Here is a 12,925-nt window from a genome sequence, read left to right as displayed (position 1 = left end):
TACTTTACTATGACTTTTTTGCGACTTTTTCTGACATACTATACTATGACTTTTTTTACGACTTTTTCTGACATACTATACTATGAATTTTTTTTACGACTTTTTTCGACATATTATACTATGACTATTTTTTACATACTATACCATGACTTTTTTTACAACTTTTTTACAACTTCTTTCGACATACTATACTATGACTTTTTTTGACATACTATACCATGACTTTTTTTACGACTTATTTCGTCATACTTCACTATGACTTTTTTGCGACTTTTTTTGACATACTATACTATGACTTTTTTGCGACTTTTTTCAACATACTATACTATGACTTTTTTAACAACTTTTTTCGACATTTTATACTATGACTTTTTCTGACATACTATACTATGACTTTTTTTACGACTTTTTTTGACATACTATACCATGACTTTTTTTACAACTTTTTTTGACATACTATACTATGACTTTTTTTGACATACTATACCATGACTTTTTTTACGACTTATTTCGTCATACTTTACTATGACTATTTTTACGACTTATTTCGTCATACTATACTATGACTTTTTTAACGACTTTTTTCGACATATTATACTATGACTTTTTTCGACATACTATACTATGACTTTTTTACGACTTTTTTTCTAACTTTTTTGGACATACTGTACTATGACTTTTTTTACGACTTTTTTTGACATACTATACTGTGACTTTTTTCTGACATTTTTCGACATACCATACTATGACTTTTTTTGACATACTATACCATGACTTTTTTTACGACTTATTTCGTCATACTTTACTATGACTTTTTTGCGACTTTTTCTGACATACTATACTATGACTTTTTTTACGACTTTTTCTGACATACTATACTATGAATTTTTTTTACGACTTTTTTCGACATATTATACTATGACTATTTTTTACATACTATACCATGACTTTTTTTACAACTTTTTTACAACTTCTTTCGACATACTATACCATGACTTTTTTTACGACTTATTTCGTCATACTTTACTATGACTATTTTTACGACTTATTTCGTCATACTATACTATGACTTTTTTAACGACTTTTTTCGACATATTATACTATGACTTTTTTCGACATACTATACTATGACTTTTTTACGACTTTTTTTCTAACTTTTTTGGACATACTGTACTATGACTTTTTTTACGACTTTTTTTGACATACTATACTGTGACTTTTTTCTGACATTTTTCGACATACCATACTATGACTTTTTTTGACATACTATACCATGACTTTTTTTACGACTTATTTCGTCATACTTTACTATGACTTTTTTGCGACTTTTTCTGACATACTATACTATGACTTTTTTTACGACTTTTTCTGACATACTATACTATGAATTTTTTTTACGACTTTTTTCGACATATTATACTATGACTATTTTTTACATACTATACCATGACTTTTTTTACAACTTTTTTACAACTTCTTTCGACATACTATACTATGACTTTTTTTGACATACTATACCATGACTTTTTTTACGACTTATTTCGTCATACTTCACTATGACTTTTTTGCGACTTTTTTTGAAATACTATACTATGACTTTTTTGCGACTTTTTTCAACATACTATACTATGACTTTTTTAACAACTTTTTTCGACATTTTATACTATGACTTTTTCTGACATACTATACTATGACTTTTTTTACGACTTTTTTTGACATACTATACCATGACTTTTTTTACAACTTTTTTACAACTTCTTTCGACATATTATACTATGACTTTTTTAACGACTTTTTTCGACATATTATACTATGACTTTTTTCAACATACTATACTATGACTTTTTTTACGACTTATTTCGACATACTATACTATGACCTTTTTGCGACTTTTTTTTACATACTATACCATGACTTTTTTTACGACTTATTTCGACATACTATACTATGACCTTTTTGCGACTTTTTTTGACATACTATACTATGACTTTTTTAACAACTTTTTTTGACATACTATACTATGACTTTTTTTGACATACTATACCATGACTTTTTTTCCAACTTTTTTCGACATACTATACCGTGACTTTTTTTACGACTTATTTCGTCATAATTTACTATGACTTTTTTCGACATACTATACTATGTCTTTTTTATGACTTTTTTCGACATGCTATACTATGACTATTTTACGACTTTTTTGGACATACTGTACTATGACTTTTTTTATGACTTTTTTTGACATACTATACTGTGACTTTTTTATGACATTTTTCGACATACTATACTTTGACTTTTTTCGACATACTATACTATGACTTTTTTACGACTTTTTTTCTAACTTTTTTGGACATACTGTACAATGACTTTTTTTACGACTTTTTTTGACATACTATACTGTGACTTTTTTATGACATTTTTCGACATACCATACAATGACTTTTTTCGACATACTATACTATGACTTTTTAGGACTTTTTTTGACATACTATACCATGACTTTTTTCGACATACTATACTATAACTTTTTACGACTTTTTTTGACATACTATACCATGACTTTTTTTATAACTTTTTTTTACATACTATACTATGACTTTTTAGGACATACTATAAGATGACTTTTTTTACGACTTTTTTATAACTTTTTTCGACATACTGTACTATGTCTTTTTTACAACTTTTTTTGACATACTATACTATTACACTTTAACGACTTTTTTTTACATACTATACTATGACTTTTTTCGACATTCTTTACTATGACTTTTTTTACACATTTTTTCGACAAACTATACTGTGAATTTTTTTACGACTTTTTTCAACATACTATGATATGACTTTTTTCGACATACTATAATATGACTTTTTTAACAACTTTTTTGACATATTATACAATTACTTTTTTTAACATACTATACCATGACTTTTTTCGACATATTATACTATGACTTTTTTTGAAAAAAGTAAAGAAAAGTCATAGTTTAGCATGTCGAAAAAAGTCAAAGAAAAATGTCATAGTATAGCAGGTCGTAAAATGGTGTAAAAAAGTCATTGTATAGTATGTCGAAACAGGTCATACTATAGAATGTCGAAAAAGGTCATAGTATAGTATGAAGAAAAATGTTGTTAAAAGTCATAGTATAGTATGTCGAAAAAAGTTGTAAATAAAAGTTATATCATAGTATGTCGAAACAGGTCATAGTGTATTATGTCGAAAAAAGTCGAAAAAAAGTTATAGTATAATATTTCGAAAAAAGTCAGTGTAGTTTGTTGAAAAAAGTCATAAAAAAGTCATAGTATAGCATGTTGAAAAAAGTTGTAAAAAAAGGTTATAGTATAGCATATAGAAAAAAGTCGTAAAAAAGTCATAGTATAGCATGTTGAAAAAAGTTGTAAAAAAGTCATAGTATAGTATGTCGAAACAGGTCATACTATAGAATGTCGAAAAAGGTCCTAGTGTAGTATGTCGAAAAAAGTCGAAAAAAAGACATAGTATAGCATATCGAAAAAAGTCGTAAAAAAGTCATAGTATAGTATGTCGAAAAAAGTCGTAAAAAAGTCATAGAATAGTATATCGAAACAGGTGTATGTCGAAAAAAGGCGTTAAAAAAAGATCATAGTATAGTATGTTGAAAAACGTTGCAAAAAAGTCATAGTATAGCATGTCGAAAAAGGTCATAGTATAGCATGTCGAAAAATGTCATAAAAAGTCATAGTATAGCATATTGTAAAAATTTGTCAAAAAGTCATAGTATAGTAAGTCGAAAAAAGTCATAGTATAGTATGTCGAAAAAAGTCGTTAAAAAAGTAATAGTATAGCATATCGAAAAAAGTTGTAAAAATGTCATAGTATAGTATGTCGAAAAAAGTTGTAAAAATGTCATAGTATAGCATGTTGAAAAAAGTTGTAAAAAAAGGTTATAGTATAGCATATAGAAAAAAGTCATAAAAAAGTCATAGTATAGCATGTTGAAAAAAGTTGTAAAAAAAGGTTATAGTATAGCATATAGAAAAAAGTCGTAAAAAAGTCATAGTATAGCATGTTGAAAAAAGTTGTAAAAAAGTCATAGTATAGTATGTCGAAACAGGTCATACTATAGAATGTCGAAAAAGGTCCTAGTGTAGTATGTCGAAAAAAGTCGTAAAAAAGTCATAGTATAGTATGTCGAAAAAAGTCGTAAAAAAGTCATAGAATAGTATATCGAAACAGGTGTATGTCGAAAAAAGGCGTTAAAAAAAGATCATAGTATAGTATGTTGAAAAACGTTGCAAAAAAGTCATAGTATAGCATGTCGAAAAAGGTCATAGTATAGCATGTCGAAAAATGTCATAAAAAGTCATAGTATAGTGAGTCGAAAAAAGTCATAAAAAAGTCATAGTATAGCATATTGTAAAAAGTTGTCAAAAAGTCATAGTATAGTAAGTCGAAAAAAGTCATAGTATAGTATGTCGAAAAAAGTCGTTAAAAAAGTAATAGTATAGCATATCGAAAAAAGTTGTAAAAATGTCATAGTATAGTATGTCGAAAAAAGTTGTAAAAATGTCATAGTATAGCATGTCGAAAAAAGTCGTTAAAAAATTCATAGTATAGCATATCGAAAAAAGTTGTAAAAATGTCATAGTATAGCATGTCGAAAAAAGTCGTTAAAAATGTCATAGTATAGCATGTCGAAAAAAGTTGTAAAAATGTCATAGTATAGCGTATCGAAAAAAGTTGTAAAAAAGTCATAGTATAGCATATCGAAAAAAGTTGTAAAAAAGTCATAGTATAGTATGTCGAAAAAAGTAAAAAAAAAAAAAAGTAATAGTATAGCATGTCGAAAAAAGTTGTAAAAAAGTCATAGTATAGTATGTCGAAAAAAGTTGTTAAAAAAGTCATAGTGTAGTATGTTGAAAAAAGTCGCAAAAAAGTCACAGTATAGTATGTTGAAAAAAGTCGCAAAAAAGTCATAGTATAGTATGTCGAAAAAAGTTGTTAAAAAAGTCATAGTGTAGTATGTCGAAAAAAGTTGTTAAAAAAGTAATAGTCTAGCATATCGAAAAAGTCGCAAAAAAGTCATAGTATAGCATGTCGAAAAAAGTTGTTAAAAAAGTCATAGTATAGCATGTCAAAAAAAGTCATAGTATAGTATGTCGAAAAAGTTGTTAAAAAAGTCATAGTATAGTATGTCGAAAAAAGTCGTTAAAAAAGTAATAGTATAGCATGTCGAAAAAAGTCGCAAAAAGTAATAGTATAGCATATCGAAAAAAGTTGTAAAAAAGTCATAGTATAGTATGTCGAAAAAAGTTGTTAAAAAAGTCAGTGTAGTATGTTGAAAAAAGTCGCAAAAAAGTCATAGTATAGTATGTTGAAAAAAGTCGCAAAAAAGTCATAGTATAGTATGTCGAAAAAAGTTGTTAAAAAAGTCATAGTGTAGTATGTCGAAAAAAGTTGTTAAAAAAGTCATAGTGTAGTATGTTGAAAAAAGTCGCAAAAAAGTCATAGTATAGTATGTCGAAAAAAGTTGTAAAAAAAAGTAATAGTCTAGCATATCGAAAAAGTCGCAAAAAAGTCATAGTATAGCATGTCGAAAAAAGTTGTTAAAAAAGTCATAGTATAGCATATTGAAAAAGTTATTAAAAAAGTCATAGTATAGTATGTCGAAAAAAGTTTTTAAAAAAGTCATAGTATAGTATGTCGAAAAAAGTCGTTAAAAAAGTAATAGTATAGCATGTCGAAAAAAGTCGCAAAAAAGTCATAGTATAGCATATCGAAAAAGTTGTTAAAAAAGTCATGGTATAGTATGTCGAAAAAAGTCGTTAAAAAAGTCATAGTATATCATGTCGAAAAAAGTCGTTAAAAAAGTCATAGTATAGCATGTCGAAAAATGTCATAGTATAGCATATCGAAAAAGTCGTTAAAAAAGTAATAGTATAGCATGTCGAAAAAAGTCGTTAAAAAAGTCATAGTATAGCATATCGAAAAAAGTTGTAAAAATGTCATAGTATAGCATATAGAAAAAAGTTGTAAAAATGCCATAGTATAGCATGTCGAAAACAGTCGTTAAAAATGTCATAGTATAGCATGTCGAAAAAAGTTGTAAAAATGTCATAGTATATAGCGTATCGAAAAAAGTTGTAAAAAAGTAGTAGTATAGTATGTCGAAAAAAGTTGTTAAAAAAGTCATAGTGTAGTATGTCGAAAAAAGTTGTAAAAAAAAGTAATAGTCTAGCATGTCGAAAAAGTCGCAAAAAAGTCATAGTATAGCATATTGAAAAAGTTATTAAAAAAGTCATAGTATAGTATGTCGAAAAAAGTTATTAAAAAAGTCATAGTATAGTATGTCGAAAAAAGTCGTTAAAAAAGTAATAGTATAGCATGTCGAAAAAAGTCGCAAAAAAGTCATAGTATAGCATATCGAAAAAGTTGTTAAAAAAGTCATGGTATAGTATGTCGAAAAAAGTCGTTAAAAAAGTCATAGTATAGCATATCGAAAATGTTGTTAAAAAAGTCATAGTATAGCATGTCGAAAAAAGTTGTTAAAAAAGTCATAGTATAGCATATTGAAAAAGTTATTAAAAAAGTCATAGTATAGCATGTAGAAAAAAGTCATAGTATAGCATATTGAAAAAGTTATTAAAAAAGTCATAGTATAGCATATCGAAAAAGTTCTTAAAAAAGTCATGGTATAGTATGTCGAAAAAAGTCAATAAAAAAAGTCAAAATGTCAATGTACTATATACTAATGTACTATACTATGATATTTTTATAACATACTATACTGTGACATGTTTATTGAGATTTTTATGATATACTATGACTTTGATGACATTCATGTTTTATACATAACATGTGTTCATACACAAAATTTTAACATGACATAGTATATCGTGTGGGGGGTATTGACCCGCTGTACGCAGCCGGGAATGAAGACTGGAGCATATAGCTAGCATATAGTCCATCTATGACCTCTGACCTCTGACCTCTGACCCATAAGCTCTGACCCCATGACACACGTTGAGTGGCCTCATTTGCGTAATGAGGCAGAAGTGCATAAAGAAACGTAAAAAGAAAACACAGAAATAAATAAGTGGGGAAATAAATAAGGGAAAATCATGCAGAAATAAATAAATAAATACATATATTAATATATATATTATTAGTTTAAAATTATTTATAAAGCACTTCAACCTGCTTTTTAATTGTCAAGATATTGTTTAAATATGTGCAGTATCCCAACTAGTGATTGAAACATCCACTCGAAGATGTTAAACTGGAATCCACTCAATGACAAACAGCTTTTCCTTTTTCCCTCCTTTATTTTGTAGGTTGAGATGAGAGTTCAGTTCCTTTTGGAATTATTATCCATTAGTCATTTAGTCATTAGTCATTAGGTGAAAAACCTTTGAAATAGAAAAACATACAGAAAAGTAAATATACACATTATTATAAAATATGTATAAATAAGAACAAATTCATTTTTTGAGACTTTGCAAAATTCATTAATCCTTATTTAATTTAATACACACACTCCTATCAAATGCCTCATGTTAAATGCAAATAAGCAAGTGCCTGGGCTGCCATATAGCCTTTGCCTTAACATAAAGGTAATATGTACATGTGTATTATGTTATTATATTTAATTACTATAACACATTATTTATTTAAACACAAAGTATTTTATAATTAAGTTTGAGTTCATATTAAATCACGCAGTAATTTTAAACAATATTCCCCATAAACTCATGAACTTCACCACATGTGACTGAATGTGAACCAGGATATACCCGCACTTAACAAACAATCAACAAACAATATCAAACAATCAACAAACAATCAACAATCAATCAACAAACATTAAACAAACAAATCAACAAACAAATCAACAAACAAATCATCAAACAAACAAATCAATCAATCAACAATCAATCAACAAACATCAACAAACATCAAACAAACAAATCAACAAACAAATCGATCAATCAATCAACAATCAACAAACAACTGTAACCGAGCGGTCTTTAATGTGCGTTTATACTTATTTATTATGTGAAATAAGGACGCGATGAGACGGAGGCTTGAACTTGCTGGCGTCTTTACTCGTTCCCATCTTCAGACTCCCCTTCTAGTCACAGCAGCATCACATTATACACATTACACTTCCTCTTTCCCTTCACAATAAAAGCTCAGCACTCCCTTGTATTTGCTAACAGGAAGGAAGTCCAACCTGAGGTGTTTCACAAACAGTCCTCTCCATAATAAAGGTTACACAATCAACAAACAATCAACAAACAAATCAACAAACAAATCAACAAACAATCAACAAACAAATCAACAAACAAATCAACAAACAATTAAACTCTAAACAAACAACCGGCAGAATTAAACCATCAATCTTCTTTAACAGAGTTAAACTATTAACTATCTCACCACCAGACAGACCGACCACCGTTCAGAGCACTACCCGTAAGTGATCTCCGCCGGTGATCCTCCGGTGATCCTCCGGTGATCCTCCGGTGATCCTCCGGTAGGGTTGTTACCGGTAGAGTCCGGTAGGGTTGTTACCGGTAGAGTTCGGTAGGGTTGTTACCGGTAGAGTTCGGTAGGGTTGTTACCGGTAGAGTCCGGTAGGGTTGTTACCGGTAGAGTCCGGTAGAGTTCGGTAGGGTTGTTACCGGTAGAGTCCGGTAGAGTTGTTACCGGTAGAGTCCGGTAGGGTTGTTACCGGTAGAGTCTGGTAGAGTTGTTACCGGTAGAGTCCGGTAGGGTTGTTACCGGTAGAGTTCGGTAGGGTTGTTACCGGTAGAGTCCGGTAGGGTTGTTACCGGTAGAGTCCGGTAGGGTTGTTACCGGTAGAGTCGTTACCGGTAGAGTCCGGTAGGGTTGTTACCAGTAGAGTCCGGTAGAGTTCGGTAGGGTTGTTACCGGTAGAGTCCGGTAGGGTTGTTACTGGTAGAGTCCGGTAGGGTTGTTACCGGTAGAGTCCGGTAGAGTCCGGTAGGGTTGTTACCGGTAGAGTCCGGTAGAGTCCGGTAGGGTTGTTACCGGTAGAGTTCGGTAGAGTTCGGTAGGGTTGCTACCGGTAGAGTTCGGTAGGGTTGTTACCGATAGAGTCCGGTAGAGTCCGGTAGGGTTGTTACCGGTAGAGTTCGGTAGAGTTCGGTAGGGTTGCTACCGGTAGAGTTCGGTAGGGTTGTTACCGGTAGAGTCCGGTAGAGTCCGGTAGGGTTGTTACCGGTAGAGTCCGGTAGAGTCCGGTAGGGTTGTTACCGGTAGAGTTCGGTAGAGTTCGGTAGGGTTGCTACCGGTAGAGTTCGGTAGGGTTGTTACCGATAGAGTCCGGTAGAGTTCGGTAGGGTTGCTACCGGTAGAGTTCGGTAGGGTTGTTACCGGTAGAGTTCGGTAGAGTTCGGTAGGGTTGCTACCGGTAGAGTCCAGTAGGGTTGTTACCGGTAGAGTCCGGTAGGGTTGTTACCGGCTGTCTCTCCGTCCAGCTTCAGTCTCTCTCTGGATGTTTGACTGGCAGCTCTGCTCGTTAGCTTGGTGCTGAACTCCTCCGGACCCTTTTCAGTGCGACACACTGAGAGTGTTGCTCCTCTAATGCTCCGGGTGGAATTAGATTAATTAATTAGTCCCGTCCTGTTTCACTTCCTGATCACTCATCTTTACTAGTGGATTTATTAATCTACTAATTACTTTATGATTCATTCATTTTCTATTTATATTATTTTCTTAATTTCTATTTATTTATACTTATAAAGTTAATTTCCTGGAACCTTCAGTTTGACTTATATAATAATATTCTAATTATATATGATGACAATAACATAAAAGACATGAAAATGTCTCTTTTTACAACATGGGACCTTTAAGGTGACAGTTATCAGAATAACCTGAGTTCGGGGTCGTCACGGAGCATCTGATCGGTCGACCTCAGCGCTCTGACCGGAGTACGGAGGTGCAATAGTTCTGCTAGAGAAGGTTGTGCCGGCCCATTTAAAACCTTAAAAACAAGCAATAAAATCTTAAAATCAGTCCGGAAACGGACAGGAAGCCGGCGGAGAGGGAGGCCAGAACTGGTGATACGCGATCACGTTTTCTGTTTCCCGTCAGAAGCCGAGCAGCTTTTGTATGAATGTTTCTCATGTGGCGTCGACGGCGTTGAAGCTTCAGCTGATGTGTCTTTTAGAATTGCAGAGATTATTTTAGTGACAATGATGCTGATTACTGCCAGAAAACAGACGATATTCAAGTCATGTCAAGTTTATTTTCAACGACTCCAACTATACAGTATAATGTAAATAAGCATTGAGCATTTGGAATCAAAAAAATAAAAAATTTAACATTTTAAAGGCCATTGTTGTCATGATGACTAGATTCATCACCTAATAATAAACTCAATATCTAACTAATATCATCTAAGTGCAATAACTAAATATATATAAATGTGTGCAGAACACAAAGAGCTTGTAGAAACATGTCTTTGTTTTAAATATTAGCTGCTATAGTTTACTGATAATCTCACTGATTCCTTTAAAGGTAACAGTTATCAAAATAACCTGAGTTCTCTGAGGTGATGAATCCTCATCCAGACCTCTTTGTGTTGGAGAACCTCTGAGAGGAGACGTGGCGCTACAGCTGATGTGAAGTAACGGTAGAGTACAGAGGAGGGGAAGCGTCCGAGCTCGCCTCTACCCGAGGAACGGAGTAGACCACGTTATCTTCGTCACCACACGGGGCGCCGTGGAGCGAGGCGGCTGTACCGCCAGAGAAATCCACCTCAGAGTAGGTGAGTTGACCGGAGGCGTCTTCAGTCTGCAGGAGGACAAACAGAGGTTTTCATCACTGAAGGTCTTCATCACTGAAGGTCTTCATCACTTTAACTGGTCATGAGTTTGTTCTGTCACATCAGCATCATCAGAGTGAGCGAGTGCTGCTTCATGTAAACTGTTTACAGGTTTTATCTCCAGATCTGTTGTTGATTATTAATCTGAATATCTGTATTTCTCTCTGTTCACACTTCAACATTCACCGCAGTTAAATAACGGAAGCTTGTGGTTTCAGATCTGATCACAAACTGGCCGGCTTCCTGTTTCTAGAAAAGGCAGCTCGTTACTCAGAAACCCTTTTTATAGAACATGTGAAAAAGAATGAAGAAAACTTATTATTAGAGGTCGACCTCTTTATTCTCTATTTTGCCACTGAAACATATTCCCTCTGCTGTGTAATGAAGTTGTTTTAGCGGTGCTGAACAGACTGGTGTCTGAACCGAAGATAAAATCCACGTTTTACTCACTTTGCTCTGGACTGGCTGCAGAGTGAACTGTAGACATTTCTATAGGAGGAGGTCTGCTCCGTCCGTCCTCCTCTCTGATCTCCTGCAGCAGGTCAACAGGTATTAATATTAATATCAGCTGGTTTCACAAACACTAATGAAGCTGAGACGTCCCAGAGTTACTCACCTCTGTGACATTAACATACTCAGCTTCCTCAGGAGGTTCTGAAACACATGCAGTTCAGAGGATTACAACCACAGCTGGAACATCTGGTAAAATGGGATGTTTGTGAAGAGTTTTAGATGTTCAGGTGTCTTTGTTATGTGAGAGTGTTTCCTGTAGTCTCACCTTCAGGTTTACAGACTCTCTTCCTGCAGAATATCAGCACAGCTCCTGATATTACGATGATCGTAATGACCAGAGTCAGACGTACAATCCACTGCAGCCCTGTGGGTGTTTGAGCAGAAGGTTGGTTTACGCTGACACTTACTGGTTCATTATGAAATATATCTGGGAGCTAACTGGACTCCACGATGGACCTGCAGGGCCCATTCATGAACTGCTGTCCAACTGACAGTAACAAAGAATCATTAAAACCAACAATGAGTATAACTTCTGTTCATACGAGCATACACAGTCATGTACAGTATATACAGATACATACAGCCACAGAGTAAATGGACCTGGACCTGCAGCTGGTGAAGGTGTGGAGGATGATGAAGGTGTGGAGGATGATGAAGGTGTGGAGGATGATGAAGGTGTGGAGGCTGATGAAGGTGTGGAAGCTGATGAAGGTGCGGAGGCTGATGAAGGTGTGGAGGATGATGAAGGTGTGGAGGATGATGAAGGTGTGGAGGATGATGGGACGGATGCTGGTTCTGAAGTGGTTGGAGCTGTGAAACATCAGATATTGATTGTACAGATAGAAAGAATCCTGATGATCAGATGTTCCTTTCAGAGAACTCTGTGGTAACATCCACGTATTTCTAATCACAGCTCAAAGCAGAAGATAATCAACGTGTTCGGAGCATCAATAATCAGATCAGCTGTAGTGTGACAGTCTGAGATCATCAGATATTTTACAGAGGAACTGATGGATTCATTAATCAGTGTTCACAATGGTGAAAATATGCAGCTCTAAATACACCTGTTAGACTAAACATATTGGGTTATGTGAAACATCAGCAGCTGTCAGAGAACAGTAGAAACTCACCATCTTTAACTCTGATATCGATCTCCTGGTACGATGAGGGTGTCAAAGATCTGTCCAAACCACATCTGTACCGTCCTGCATCAGACTTAGTCAGATTTGTGATGCTCACATAGAGAAGTGTAGGATATGCTGGATAAAATCCTTCTGTATATTCAATGCTGTATCTGCCACTGTGAGCTGTGACATTATCTGTTTTAATGAGAATGTCTTTTTTATCTTCACATTCGTTCTTACAGAAGATCTTCGTCTTCCCAGAGAAAGAGAAGCTGCAGCCGACTGTGATGTTTCCTCCTTCAGTTTCTGTCCGTTCCATGAGTTCTGCATTGATGAGACCAGAGTTTCCGTCCTGCAGTGCTGTAGAAAAGATGATCAATCAATAGTTACTATCTTTCTGTACTTCCTGTAAGATGTTGTAGTCTGATTTGTTTCACATTTACCAGCTCCACAGAGTCA

At 33.6% G+C, this 12,925-nt stretch overlaps 1 protein-coding gene across 3 annotated transcripts; it reads right to left on the bottom strand.

Moving 5' to 3' along the window:
- Positions 1-8,889: 8,889 nt before the first annotated feature.
- On the bottom strand, positions 8,890-12,925 carry LOC141773328 (uncharacterized). Of its 3 annotated transcripts, XR_012595077.1 has the most exons (7): positions 12,473-12,925; positions 11,943-12,152; positions 11,608-11,706; positions 11,446-11,483; positions 11,280-11,361; positions 10,543-10,798; positions 8,890-9,876 (listed from the first exon to the last, which is right to left on the bottom strand). XR_012595077.1 is itself a non-coding variant. In XM_074645233.1 (6 exons), exons 1-6 carry the CDS (start codon positions 12,783-12,785, stop codon positions 10,794-10,796), a joined length of 747 nt encoding a protein of 248 aa, XP_074501334.1. In that variant the 5' UTR covers positions 12,786-12,925; the 3' UTR covers positions 10,231-10,793. The 3 variants fall into 3 exon arrangements, 2 of the variants coding, with proteins under 2 accessions (XP_074501334.1, XP_074501335.1); XM_074645233.1 differs by lacking the exon at positions 8,890-9,876 and having other exon boundaries at positions 10,231-10,798; XM_074645234.1 differs by lacking the exon at positions 8,890-9,876 and having other exon boundaries at positions 10,231-10,798; positions 11,949-12,152; positions 12,473-12,924.

Source organism: Sebastes fasciatus, chromosome 8 (assembly GCF_043250625.1).
Source record: "Sebastes fasciatus isolate fSebFas1 chromosome 8, fSebFas1.pri, whole genome shotgun sequence".
NCBI classification, from domain to species: domain Eukaryota; kingdom Metazoa; phylum Chordata; class Actinopteri; order Perciformes; family Sebastidae; genus Sebastes; species Sebastes fasciatus.
The sequence above is the reverse complement of the archived record's forward strand: the minus strand, read 5'-3'. Positions and strand labels throughout refer to the sequence as shown.

Coding starts and splice junctions, on each gene's coding strand:
- LOC141773328 (XM_074645233.1), bottom strand. CDS start 12,785: ATGGAACGGACAGAAACTGAAGGAGGAAACATCACAGTCGGCTGCAGC. Junction 12,153..12,472: donor CGATATCAGAGTTAAAGATG/GTGAGTTTCTAC, acceptor GATGTTTCACAG/CTCCAACCACTTCAGAACCA. Junction 11,707..11,942: donor TTCACCAGCTGCAGGTCCAG/GTCCATTTACTC, acceptor AAACACCCACAG/GGCTGCAGTGGATTGTACGT.